Source organism: Gossypium hirsutum, chromosome D07, assembly GCF_007990345.1.
Source record: "Gossypium hirsutum isolate 1008001.06 chromosome D07, Gossypium_hirsutum_v2.1, whole genome shotgun sequence".
In the NCBI taxonomy this organism is placed as follows: domain Eukaryota; kingdom Viridiplantae; phylum Streptophyta; class Magnoliopsida; order Malvales; family Malvaceae; genus Gossypium; species Gossypium hirsutum.
In genome coordinates, this window is record NC_053443.1 from 54088280 (window position 1) to 54101333 (window position 13054).

The 13054-nt window shown below is 32.3% G+C and overlaps 1 protein-coding gene across 1 annotated transcript; it reads left to right on the top strand.

Annotated features, from left to right (window-relative positions):
- Positions 1-7592: 7592 nt before the first annotated feature.
- LOC107955399 (ER lumen protein-retaining receptor erd-2.2) lies at positions 7593-11032 on the top strand. The gene is made up of 6 exons (XM_041097861.1): positions 7593-7951; positions 8043-8242; positions 8331-8471; positions 8554-8634; positions 10580-10707; positions 10848-11032. Exons 1-6 carry the CDS (start codon positions 7720-7722, stop codon positions 10885-10887), a joined length of 822 nt encoding a protein of 273 aa, XP_040953795.1. The 5' UTR covers positions 7593-7719; the 3' UTR covers positions 10888-11032.
- Positions 11033-13054: the final 2022 nt, after the last annotated feature.

Here is a 13054-nt window from a genome sequence, read left to right on the forward strand (position 1 = left end):
AGTTTATAGAATTATCAGAATAATTAGAACTACTACTACTGTTTGAACTACTACTACTGTCTGTAGTGCCATGCTTCAACATATAATGATAATTGAATAATACAAATAGGCCTTATGTTTTTAGAAGTAATATTTATTAAACTATTAAAACCTTTACTAAGTGATGAAATATTCTTTTCAGTTTTAGAGTCAATATGCATAGCATGATTGCAAATTTTATCCTTATATAGACAATCAGTTTCTTCTATGAAATTTATCTTGGGTACCTAAAACCGTCCATTATCTTTATATTTTCTTACTTTTAAACGCCAATAGTCTGACCCAGACATAAACAGCTATAACAAGATAGAATAACATATATATGGGTTTTAAGATAAACCAATATGAAATAAACAGAACTAAAAATAAAGTATAAGAACTTACAAATGAATACTACGATATTGTTTCTCCAGAAAATATTACATTGGGGCTCTGATACCAGTTACAGGGAGTTTAAAGAGAAATAGATGGTAATACAAATTTACAAAATGAAACTAGTAGTAAAAGAAAGGTTTTACAAAATAGGGGAGGAGGGTGGATGAGAAGTAACTTCGAGAAAAATTTCAAAACTAACTTTCATGCCCTTCTTAGACTTCCTCCATCTCTTTTTTTAGGAGAAATTCTAAACTTTATTTAATTTCATTTGAATCCTGCACAATTTTTCTGATAAGGATGACGTCTCATTTTAACCAAATATTTTCCTATAAAAATACAACTACAAAGATAGTAAAAATGAAAAAACACACACTTAAAAAAACCATGATTGAAGTGATAAAATGATTTGATTAATTTAAAAAGAAAAAATTATCAGGTTGAGTCTCAGCTCGATTAGTATAGTTATTATTGTCAATACAGGAGGACGTGGATTTGAGTATTCCGAAATGCATTATCCTCTTATTTATGGGTTAGAAAAAGGTAATACATTATATATCCCATAATAGGTCCCATTCTTCTACCCTTTCTGGGGAGTCGATGACTTTTCATAGCAATTACCTTGACACCAAAGAATAGTTCGACCCAATGCTTTATTTCTGTCCTAGTTTATCTTAATTCAACATTAGAAGTAAATTGATTTTTCACTAACAACCAACTACTACTTATTTGATTCCATCCATAAATCTATTTTCTTCCCTATGAGTTCAATTTTCGATAAGAATACTAGTTCTTACTGTTCATATGTTATGATATGAATATACCATACCAATTCGTTATATATGGATGATGAGATTTCATTAATACAGAGCCAATTCCAATAGTCTTGTTGAAGGGTTCTAGAGATTATGTCAAAAAGAATATATACGATCAAAATCTATAATGAGATTATTATAAAAAAATAGTAAAACTTAGGCTTCGTTTTTTTACAGTGTTTGTTTGTTAAAAAATAAATTCCTTTAGGAAAACATTTTCCAAAACATTGGTAAGAACAAATGTTTTTTTATGGAAAATGTCTTACCGATTCTATTCCTGTAAGACATTTTCCATTCTCTTCACCCTTATCACAGCAATCCGTTCTCACTTCCACTCTGCCCATCAACCTCCGCCTCTCCTCCTCATCTCTGTTCATTGGTCTAACCTCTGAATCTTTGTCTCATTATCTCTATTGGTCTCACATATAATGGTCATAATGTAAGGTTTCGAGTGATTGGATCTAGATATTATAAATCAATTGAGACAATTCATCATTACTTTAGGGTTGTATTGATAGCTATTTTGGAATTGTATAAACTAGTTATTAGATTACTTAATGAGTCAACTCCGAGTGAAATCAGAAACATTCCAAGGTTTTATCCTTATTTTAAAGATTGTATTGGAGCATTAGATGAAACTCATGTTCGTGCATCCGTTCCACTTAGCACTCAAGGAAGATTTTGTAGCCGTAAAGGAGGGACGACACAAAATGTATTGGTTGGGAAGGTAGTGCACATGATTCTCGTATTTCAAATGATGCACTTTCACACCCAAAAGGATTAAGAATTCTGAAAGGTAAGAATTAACATTAAATGCCAAATAGTTCAAGTAAGCTCATAATTTATTAATAATAATAATTATGTTTTGTAAAATTATAGGTAAATATTATCTTACTAATGCTGGATATGGCATCCGAAATGGATATATTACCCCATGTCGTGGTGTCTAATATCATTTAAAAGATTTTCGTGCTCAGGGGCCAGAAAATGCAAAGGAACTCTTTAATCTTTGTCATTCATTATTGCAAATCACTATTGAATGTGCTTTCGGGATTTTGAAGAAACGATTTTGTGTGTTAGATACTGAACCATTTTGGAATTTTCAAACTCAAGTAGATATAATTTTGGCTTGTTGTATCATTCATAATCATATAATGGAGTTGATCCTAGTGATTTACTTAATCAAGGATTATACGAGGAGCTTGAGTCTGATTTGATAATACCAACTCGTACAGATCGAGAAGAAAGAGAATGATTTGCTAAGAGAGAAGAAATTGCACAAACTATGTGGACTGATTATATGGCTAGAAATATTAAGTAGGTTTAGGGCTTAGGATTATTGCTTCTATGTTATGTATGTTTTAGTATTAAAATTGTTATTTTTTAATGTTGGTAGTGTAACAGCCCAAAATTGACCCTAGTCGGGAAGTGGTTTCGGGACCGCTAAACCGAGTCACCGAAAGGTTTGAATGTGATGTTTATTGTCTAGAATATGTAATCATGAATGTGTGAAAATTTCAAGCTTCGATTTAGTCGATTGCATGTGAATTTAGTCAATAGGACTTATATGAGAAAATTTTAAAATGTGATAGGTCAATGCATGAGGACCTATTAGTGCATGTGGAAGAAAAAGGGGACTTGCATGTCAAATTCCCCCTCCCTAATATGTAGTGGCCGGCCATGCTATGGGTGGAAACATGTTGGGAACATGTTGGCTTAGTGAGGTATGTAGGATAAAATATAATAAGAAGTATGGGGAATAAAGAAATGGAAAAAGGAAAGGATGTGTGTAATTGTTTCTTCCCCTCCCCATTGCCGTGAAAGTAAGAAAGAAAACAAAGAAAAAAAAAGTGTCCATCTTTCTTCATTTCCCCTTGGCCGAATGTTCTAAGGAAGAAAGAAAAACAAGTTGTGTTCTTTGGTTCTTCTTGGCCGAATTGAAAGGAAGAAGAAGGGAGTGAAGCAATCGGTCATCTTAGGTCACTATTAAGGTAAGGAAGTTTGTACTAGCTTTTGAAATTTTAGTTGATATTGAGTGAGTTATCAAGTGATTTTTGTAAACCATGTTGAAATTTCGATTTTGGGGGTGAGTATGGTTTTCGGCTATAAAAGATTAATAAGGGTGATGATTGTGTTTCATGCTAAACTTAGATGAATAATGGTAGTTGCTCACATCTTGATATCTATGAGTTCCTTTCTTGGTTCTACCATAGACCCCCAAAGTATATGTTTATTGGGTGTTGTTGGAGGTTTATGATAGAAGCTAATGAGTGAGAGTTTGATAGGTACCATGAGGTTAAACTTCATGAGATTGTAAGCTTGTAAGTTGGATGATGAAATTCATGCTTTGTGAAGGTAAAAGGAGTAGAAGGAGCATTCGGCCATGAAGAAAAAAAAAGAGAGCAAAGGGGGAAATTTATGATGAATTAAGTGTTAAATGGAATGAAAATGATATTATATGGGGGTATGTATATTCGGCCATATGAGTGAATATATAGATGATGTTAAATTTGATTATGTATAATGGGCATTAAGATGTGGAACATAAGAAATGTAGTATATGTGGATCTACATGATGTTATAGTTGACATTGTGCATATACACATGCATTCGGCCATCTAATTGAGTATGAAGGTGGTGTTAAATCTAATTGTGATGCCCATTCCGAAGTATATATATACATATATATATATACATAAGTATGCCATTCGTGATGTTACCTTTAATTATGTGTGTAATCGACTAAATGGGTAATTAGTGTGGATGGTTGCCGAATATACAAACATACATATGCATGTGTAATTGAATTATGAATGTTTAACAAGATGGTTAAACTAGTGAATTATTGATTAAGCTCAAGGAGCTAAAGGAGGAGAATCAAGCAAAGGCAAAGAAAAGATCACTGAGTAGCCGAGCTGGAACCGTCTTACCCAAAACAAGGTAAGTCATTAAGCATGTAGTTGGTATTATTTCAAATGGTCATAATGTTTATGTATTGATGCTGAATGGAATGAATAAATATACATATATATATATGCATGTACGTATGTGATGATGAAATTGTTGAATGAAAAGAAAAGAGGTAAAATGTACTGAGTTGTTGATCTCGGCACTAAACGTGCGGATATAACCATTTATGACCATGAGATTGGCGCTAAGTGCACAGGATTAAATTGTACAGCACTAAGTGTGCGATTTGACTATGTTGCACTAAGTGTGCGAAATGAATATGATGCACTAAGTGTGCGAATTGACCATGCGGCACTAAGTGTGCGAGTTTGACTATGTAGCACTAAGTGTGCGGACTCAATATACATTCGTGAATCATTATGGACACTACGTGTGCGACACTATTGAGTCGATCGCGGACAGCGGATCGGGTAAGTGTCTTGAGTACATGGCTAATAGGTGCTATGCTTATACTTGGTGTTGAGCTCGGTAAGTTTGAACCTATGTGACAAATATACTTGAAGTCACGTACATAAAATTTATCGTAGGATGGGTGAAAGGCCGTTTAGTCGTTTGATTGTAACGAAAATAAATTGATTTATGAAAATGCTTCAATGTCCTATTGATGAGTATATGGAATGTGAATGCATGAATTGATATGAAACTGAATCGATAGGTTGGAGGAACTATGGTATGGTTCGGTATGGATGGAGTAAATTGTCTCGTTCCATTTTGTTTCCTCTTGTGATAATGTTATTGATGGATGGTAGTGCATTGCTTATGACTTACTGAGTTATAAACTCACTCGGTGTTTCCTTGTCACCCATTATAGGTTGCTTGGACTCATCTATTTTTGCGGGGTCAGGCCGTCATCGAAGTCATCACACCGGATAGCAAGTTTTGGTACTTTCTTCTTAGTTGGCTTAGAAGAACATTTTGGCATGTATAAGCTATTACGTTGTGTTTGAACTTTGGCATGTAAACTTTAAGCCATGCGAAAATGGCACGAATGTTCGATTGAGTTGGATCAAGGGTAGGCATGAAATGGACCTAGTTACTTTCGTAACAGATGCTGGCAGCAGCAGTGTCATGAGATTGAAAAATCACTAAAAATAGTAGGAGTGGAATTAATTGATGAATAAATTATGTAATCGAAGCTCGATCAGTCTGTTTTCATGAGGAAGTAACGAAAAGATCATATAGGCAGTATATTAAGAGATAATCAGATTTTTGTGGGACAGGGCCAGAACGGTTTCTGGATTCCATGCTAAGAATTTGGAAATTCATTATAAATTAACCAGAGATAATTAGGGGTCATACCATATATGTACAGATTCCTCTCTGAGTCTAGTTTTCATAGAAACAAACGGCATCAGTATTTAAGCCCTGTGCAGGGAGATATCCAAGTCGTAATGGGCAAAGGTCAGTGTAGTCGACCCCTGCAACATGGGAGACTTTGACTAATAAACTGTTCTAATTGGCCTGACCAAAAATTCTAGAAAAAAATACATAAATGGGCACGTGAGTCTAGTTTCTGGGAAAAATTACGAAACTGATTTTTGAGTTACGAAACTCAAGATATGATTTTTAAAACGACTAGTACACAGATTGGGCAGTGTCTGGAAAATAAATTTTATAAGGGGTTAAAGTCAGTTAACACCTCGTGTTCAACTCCGGTGTCGGTTTCGGGTTCGGGGTGTTACAGGTAGGATATTGATATTACAATTAGTTTGTTGGATTTTGAAAATATTATGTTTTAAATTTGTTGGATATTGAATTTATTATGTTTTACGCTTGTTGGATATTGAAATGATTAGCAATGACAATTATTAATGTAGAATGGGTAAGGGCAACAAAGAAGGGACATCCAAGCAATTCAGGTGGACAAAATCGATGGAACATTTTTTTTCAAAATTCTAGCAGAGGAGCCTAGAAAGGAAATACGCCTTATAACACTTTCAAAGAAGTTTCTATTAATCGGGTTGTCGTAGCTATTTCTGAAAGATTTCAAGTTCAATGCAATGCGAAGCATGTGGAAAATCATTTGAGGACTATAAAAAACTAGTGGCAAATTATATGCACAATTCGGGCTAAAAGTGGTTTTGGATGGGATGATAACATGAAAATGATCACATGTGATAAAGCGACATATGATGCAGTAGTGATGGTAATATATGTATATATATGTTAAGTATATTTCAATTGTTTTTTACTTGTTATTCTAATTGTGTATAATATCTAACAGGCACACAAGAAGTATAAACCATTTTTGAATAAAAGCATTAATCATTATGATGAAATGGCTTTGGTTGTTTGCAAAGATATAGCAATGGGGAGTTTTGCCAGAACATTTGCTGACATAGACTTGGATGATGGTAACCAAGATTCAGTGCCTATAGACCGCGACAATGAGGAGATTGAGGAGGTAAGAACAAAAGTATCTTTACCTGGCACATCTAAACATAAAAGAAAAAATGCTCAATAAAGTGTCGTTGATGAATAAATTAAATTTGTGGGTAAACAACTTGGTAAAATTGCTAATGCTTTAGAACAATTTACTGCGGATAAGACACCACATCTTAACAAAGAAGTGATGTCGATGGAGGTAGAAGGATTTGATGACGACTTCCTTTGTAGTGTGTCTGATTATCTTGTGGGTCATGAATCCGAGGCCAAAGTTTTTTTAGTTAAAAGTAAGTAGCATAGAAAATTTTGGCTTCAAAAATTTTCTCGTTGAAGATATTGATACCTTAATGTGGTGCAATATTAGTTATGCACTTGGACAATATTGTTGTTATCATGTGGTGTACTACTAATTATGCACTTGGATAATATTATTAGTTTCTAGTATTAATTGTGGTTTGGAAGCTAATTTTTAATTATTCAATCTTTTTTTTATAACACAATTAAGAACAATTTATCTGCTTTGGTTGTTTTCAATTTATGACGGTTAATATTTTAGCTTAATAACTGAGTATTATTATATATTTAATTTATTTATAAATAAATCATTACAATATATGTAAAAACAATGTAAAATATAAATTTATTAATAGATATAAAATAAACTCAAATAAACAATGAAAAGATAATAAATTCTATCAAACAATAAAAAATATTTACACAAATTCATCTAAACATCAAATATACAAATTATTTTTTAAAAAATATTTTACTGACAAATAAACGGAGCGTTAATTTGTTGACAAATAGAAAACCACACATAAATAGCAAAATATCTAACTCAAATTCACAAAGTGAATTTAAAAAAATAATGTACCAAATCAGCAGCACCCAAAATAGGGAAGCACCAATTTCGGTATAAAGTGAATTTTCATAGGTTTTAAATGGTAACATATTAAATGCTATTGCCACATATAAAAATCTCTAGTCTTTACCTACTGCATGCGCTCTTCGTGTCTTCCCCAAACCCACCATCTCTTCTCTCTTTCCCTCTGTCTCTGTCTCTGTCTCAAGCCTAACAAAACCCCTCTCTTTTAAACCTTACTTTTCTTTTCTTTTTCAAAATCCCTGTATAAAAAAAATGGGGAGCAAGAGAGATTCAAATTCTGCAGTGAAAAAGGTGTTTGAACGGATAAGGAAGCAATCGAAGAAGATGAAGATCTTATTTGCAGTCATGGCGATGCTGTTTTCTTTAGTGGCATTGAAGCTTACGGCGAAATATCACAATCACTTTTTTGTTGCCTCTGAGTCCATCCATGCGGCTGGGATTCTGGTTTTGATTTACAAGCTTACTACCAAGAAGACATGTTCTGGTAATACATACATACATTCATTATATATATATATAAATGATATGATTTTCAATATATAATGACTAGATCAGTTTGTGTTTTAATTTTTAAGGGCTTTCGCTCAAGTCTCAAGAGCTCACAGCAATATATTTAGCAGTGAGAGTAGTGTGCAGCTTCAATTTGGAAGGTGACATTCATACATTGCTAGATTTCGCCACCTTCCTTTTCACTGCATGGGTTATATTTATGATTCGATTCAAGTTGAAGTCCACCTATATCAAGGAGCTTGATAACTTTCCCATCTATTATATGGTAAATGCAATAATATTACATATATATATATGTAACCCATTAATACATACACTGTGTTATACATAAGATATGTATATGTAATTTTCAGGTGGTGCCTTGTGCTATACTTGCTATGTTAATCAACCCACGTACTGCACATATATACTTCAGTCATGTTCTTTGGGCCTTTTGTGTTTATTTGGAAGCAGTTTCAGTGATGCCACAGCTTCGTATGATGCAGAATGCAAAGGTTTCAGTTTTGAGTTTTGACAGTCTGTGTATATATTTATCTGAGATAATTATTTTACTGATGTTTTATTTAATTTTTTCAGATGATTGAACCATTTACAGCCCATTATGTGTTTGCACTTGGTATGGCCAGATTCCTAGCCTGCGCTCATTGGATTATCCAGGTTCATTTTTTACTCCCTACATAATCTATGCTGGATCTGTATATATAATAGGTAAATTTAACAAGTGGATTATCCAATTTACCTAAGTGTTTTGCTTCGTCTGAATGTGTACAAATATAAAATATGGCACACTGTTTGACGTGTGTGAAAAAAATTATTTAAAAAATAAATAAGATATTAATTGAAATCATATTAGTTGGTAGGACTTGTTGGATCGAGAAACAATTAGGATACTGGTCTAGAATAAGGGGTTGGATCTCTTAACCCACGAACTAGACTAAAAAATTGTTTGAGTTAGTTTTCTCTTCTTTTTTTTAATAATATATTCGATTTAATCAGACAAATTGATTGGACTGAAAATTGGTGGCCTGACCAATTCAACCACTCGTATGAGCATGTTGAAATGGTAAAATTGAGACTTTGGAATCCATAATGTCTCATTATGTTTGGGTAAATTTTTGTATAGATTATATATATACTTCTATATAATCTATACTATTATTTAAGTGTATGATTGTGTTGGTGTCACGAGTCGACTCTAACTTAGTCAATGAAATTATTAAAATAACTTTACATAATTTAATTAAGTTATATTATTATGATGGTATTTTTATCTTTTCTTTATTAAAAAAAACAAAAAATAATGTTGCAAATGTTACGATTCAAAGGTTAGGAGTGAGCATTTAATCGAATCGAGTCAAAAAAATTTCAAGTTAATTAAGTTGACGAGTCTCATTCTATCATCCTAGTCTCATTCTATCATCTTAACTCGATTTGATTTTTTTTCGAATTGGGTTGAGTGAAATGAAATTCGAGTTAAATTGTTTGAGTTAAATTAAAAAAATAAACTTGTCAAATTAAAATCTGGTTACCATATAACTAATTCTATTTTAGAGCATATAAATTTGAAACCATATATATTTGAAAACTTTCTCAAAGCAAAATAAGAGAAAAAATAAGATATTTTAGTATAATAAACTTGAATAATTAATTTACTCTTTGAAATTATTATTTTATATTTTTTAAACTTTTTTATATATTCTAAAGAATTTCTTTTAGAATTTTTATTTTTTTATTTTTATGTATTTTTTAAGAATTATAAATTTTGGAATTTTTATAAATATTTGGATTTGTAAAAATTATTTTGATTTTTTAAATTTTTAAATTTTGGTTGAGAGAGACCAATTTTCTCATTTTTCAAAATTGAGTAGGTATTTACACCAATTTGTTATTTGAGTTTCTCAAATTATTCGAGTTATTTGAATTATAAAGTTCAACTTGACTCGAATTACTTATTCAAGTTGACTCGAAAAAACTGAATAACTCGATTCGGTTAACTCGAAATTCAATTTTTTTTTTTAATTTTTACAAGTCGAATGAAGTTTTGCTCACCCGTAATTCAAACCCATGCTTCCAAAATCCATAAAATCATTTCTTTACCTTTTTAACCAAAACTTTATTTTGATATTTTTATACGTTTCAAATTTATTACACAAATTGTTTCACCACATTGTTTGTATATATTGATCATGTCATTGATTGAATTGGTATTACTTCCTTTTGCTCGCAATTTAAATTAATTTTTTTATTTTAATTTTGTACATGTTGCATATATGTTATTATTATTATCAAACCTTAAGTTTCATTATTTATTATATATTTATTATGATTTCATTATATGTTATTTTTAAACATACACCTCTGATCTAAATACCTAGTTTTCGCATGCATACGCATATGATAAAATTTATAGTATTATATTTAAGTCCCTAATTGAGTTTGTGTCACGAGTCAAATTAAGCACCGCAATTTAATTGAAAAATAATTAAAAATCCAAAATTTTTAAAAAATAAGGAATTTTATTTTTATATAAATTAAAAGAATTAAATTGTTAATAATGATTAAAAATTATTGTTAACTGTTGCTATATTATATTGAATGAAAGGTGTATGAGACAGGAGGGAGGTATCTGTTCTTGGTGGGATATGGTTACCTTTGGTTTCCCATGGCTATACTTGCAGAAATTGTTCAAACATTCATCTTGGTTGACTTCTGTTACTATTATATTAAGAGGTAATATCCCATTTTTCTCCCTCTCCCTCTCCCTCTCCCTCTTACTCAAACTTATGATTTTAGATCTTCATTCTCTCTCTCTCTGTATGTATGTATGTATGTATGTATGTATTGATTTTTTTTTTTAATTTCTTTTGCAGTTTCATGCAGGGCCAACTGATAATTAGAATGCCAGTTTAGATGTATTGAAATTATGTTAGACAAAGACAATCTGATTAGATACATAGTTTCAGTCCATCTGTTTTAAAGTTTACAGCCATAACGTACTTCTGTAGTTCAAATTTTCTGGTATTCTATGGAAGTGATTTTGATGATAGTTTACATATATATTGAGACACAGTATTGTTGGTTGCTGAAATGAAATAAATCAATATAAAAAAAACTTAACATCATTTAGCTACATAATCATATCTATTTTCTTATTTTTATCCTTAATTATTTTTATCTCATGAATTATCATTTTCATTCTAGATTATCCTAAAATAAAAAAAAAATTACCAATAAAATTATTAGGGGTTAATAATTTTTGAGTAAATGGGACAGAATCGACAATTTAGGTATCAAAATAATTTATTTGCAACATAAGAATCATCAATCCTCGTCACTGCTAATTCCTTGCTCCCGTTTTCTATCGCTGTTTACTCCACCGCCACCTGTGCTTGTTCTCAGATTCCTTCTCGAAAAAAAGTGGACTCACTGATTTACTATCTCCAAGTTCACTGAGACTCAATTTTAAAATTTCAAATTTTAGAAACTGGGTTATTTCTGAAAAGCTTCAGCTAGGCAGACAATGTTATTGTAAACTTGTTTGTTAATTAAAGCTTTGGGGGTGAGTTTGTGGGAATTTGAAAGCGTGATGCTGTATGGTGCGGTGGTATGGGACCCTTTGCTTATTTTAGCCAAAATTGTTTACCTCAAGTGTTTATTCGACCTTACACTTCTATGGTGTGAGGGTGGCAGAGTGAGGAGTGATAAAGATGGAAGTAGGGATGGACAGTGATGAGGATTAGTGGCTTTTATGGTAGGTGTTGGATCGGCCAGACAAGTAGTTTTTGCTATTAGGAAAAGAAAGCTTGCAAAAGAAAACACGAACTCCACTTATACCTCTTGGAAATTTTAGTGCCCTGATTCCTATGTTGCGGGGTAAGGCACCACCTGTCCTGATCTAGAATTGCCGCCATAGACGACTGAGCTTCCTCAACCCAAAAGCTACTGCCTCATTGTCCAAAACTTTCTTTAGCTAGAGTGTGCGCAACTCTATTCCCCAGTCTCGGAATGAATTCAAATCGACTACTTTCAAAATGCTTTATATCCTATATGTAGGCACTAACCTTCGATTCATCCAACTTCGTCTTCCCAAGCTTTGAAATGATGGATTGGGAATCACCTTCAACAACCACATGTTGAAAAACCATATCATTGGGGAAAAGTACAGCTTCAAGGCAGGCAAGTCCTTCTGTAGCAAAAGGGGCTGGAATGTTCCTACTCACATGAGACCAGGCCCTAAGTACATATTTGTCATTGTTCCGCACTAGAATGCTAGAACCCGACATTCTATTGCCCAAATCAAATCCACCAACAACGTTCACCTTAACATAGGGACATAATCGAGCTGCTCCCATATCGCCTTTGCCACACTACAATCCCTGAAAACATGTTTCGAGTCCTCCACTTCTAAATTGCATTGCGGGCACATAAGATTGGATCGAATACTTTGGATACATAAATTATGTTTTAGTAGGCAAAGTTGTGATGAATTTCCATAGATGTATCTTGATCTTTGCTGGAACTGTAATCTGCAATATAATTTGTATAATGACCAAAAACAAGAAGTGGTAGTAGCCTATAGAGCCCCATTAAGTAATTGTTTGTGTCTGCTTCGTACCAAATAAAGTCCAGTATGCTCGCCCCCCCCCCCCAAATTAACTTATCCTCTTGAGGATGCATCACCACATGAATGCAAAGGATTCGATCAGCCTCAAAATATTGAGAAAAAGAGGTACAAATTAAAGCCTCATTCCATTGCTTGGTTTCCTCACAAATTAGATCGCTGACCCAATGCAAATTACTAATCCGAGGTCACTGGATTGTATAGGGACCATCATCTAGAAGCCATTTATTAAAAAAATAATGCTCTAAAAATTACATTTATATAAATGAAAGATGAATATTTATATATGGAATTGAAAGTTTTTTTCGTATTAATATAAAATTAAATTAGGAAAGTTATTAAAAAAAGTTGAAAACAATTAATCCCAAAATTACGTTTATTTACTTATATATGTGTGTGTGAAAAAAGAAAAAAAATATCATACTTATTTAATCTTTTCCTTATTATTATGAAATT

Excerpts from the sequence above, each read along its gene's own strand:
- LOC107955399 (XM_041097861.1), top strand. The coding sequence starts at position 7,720 with ATGGGGAGCAAGAGAGATTCAAATTCTGCAGTGAAAAAGGTGTTTGAA. Across the intron at positions 8,243-8,330 it reads ACTTTCCCATCTATTATATG|GTGGTGCCTTGTGCTATACT; the intron begins GTAAATGCAATA and ends TGTAATTTTCAG. Across the intron at positions 8,635-10,579 it reads GCGCTCATTGGATTATCCAG|GTGTATGAGACAGGAGGGAG; the intron begins GTTCATTTTTTA and ends ATTGAATGAAAG.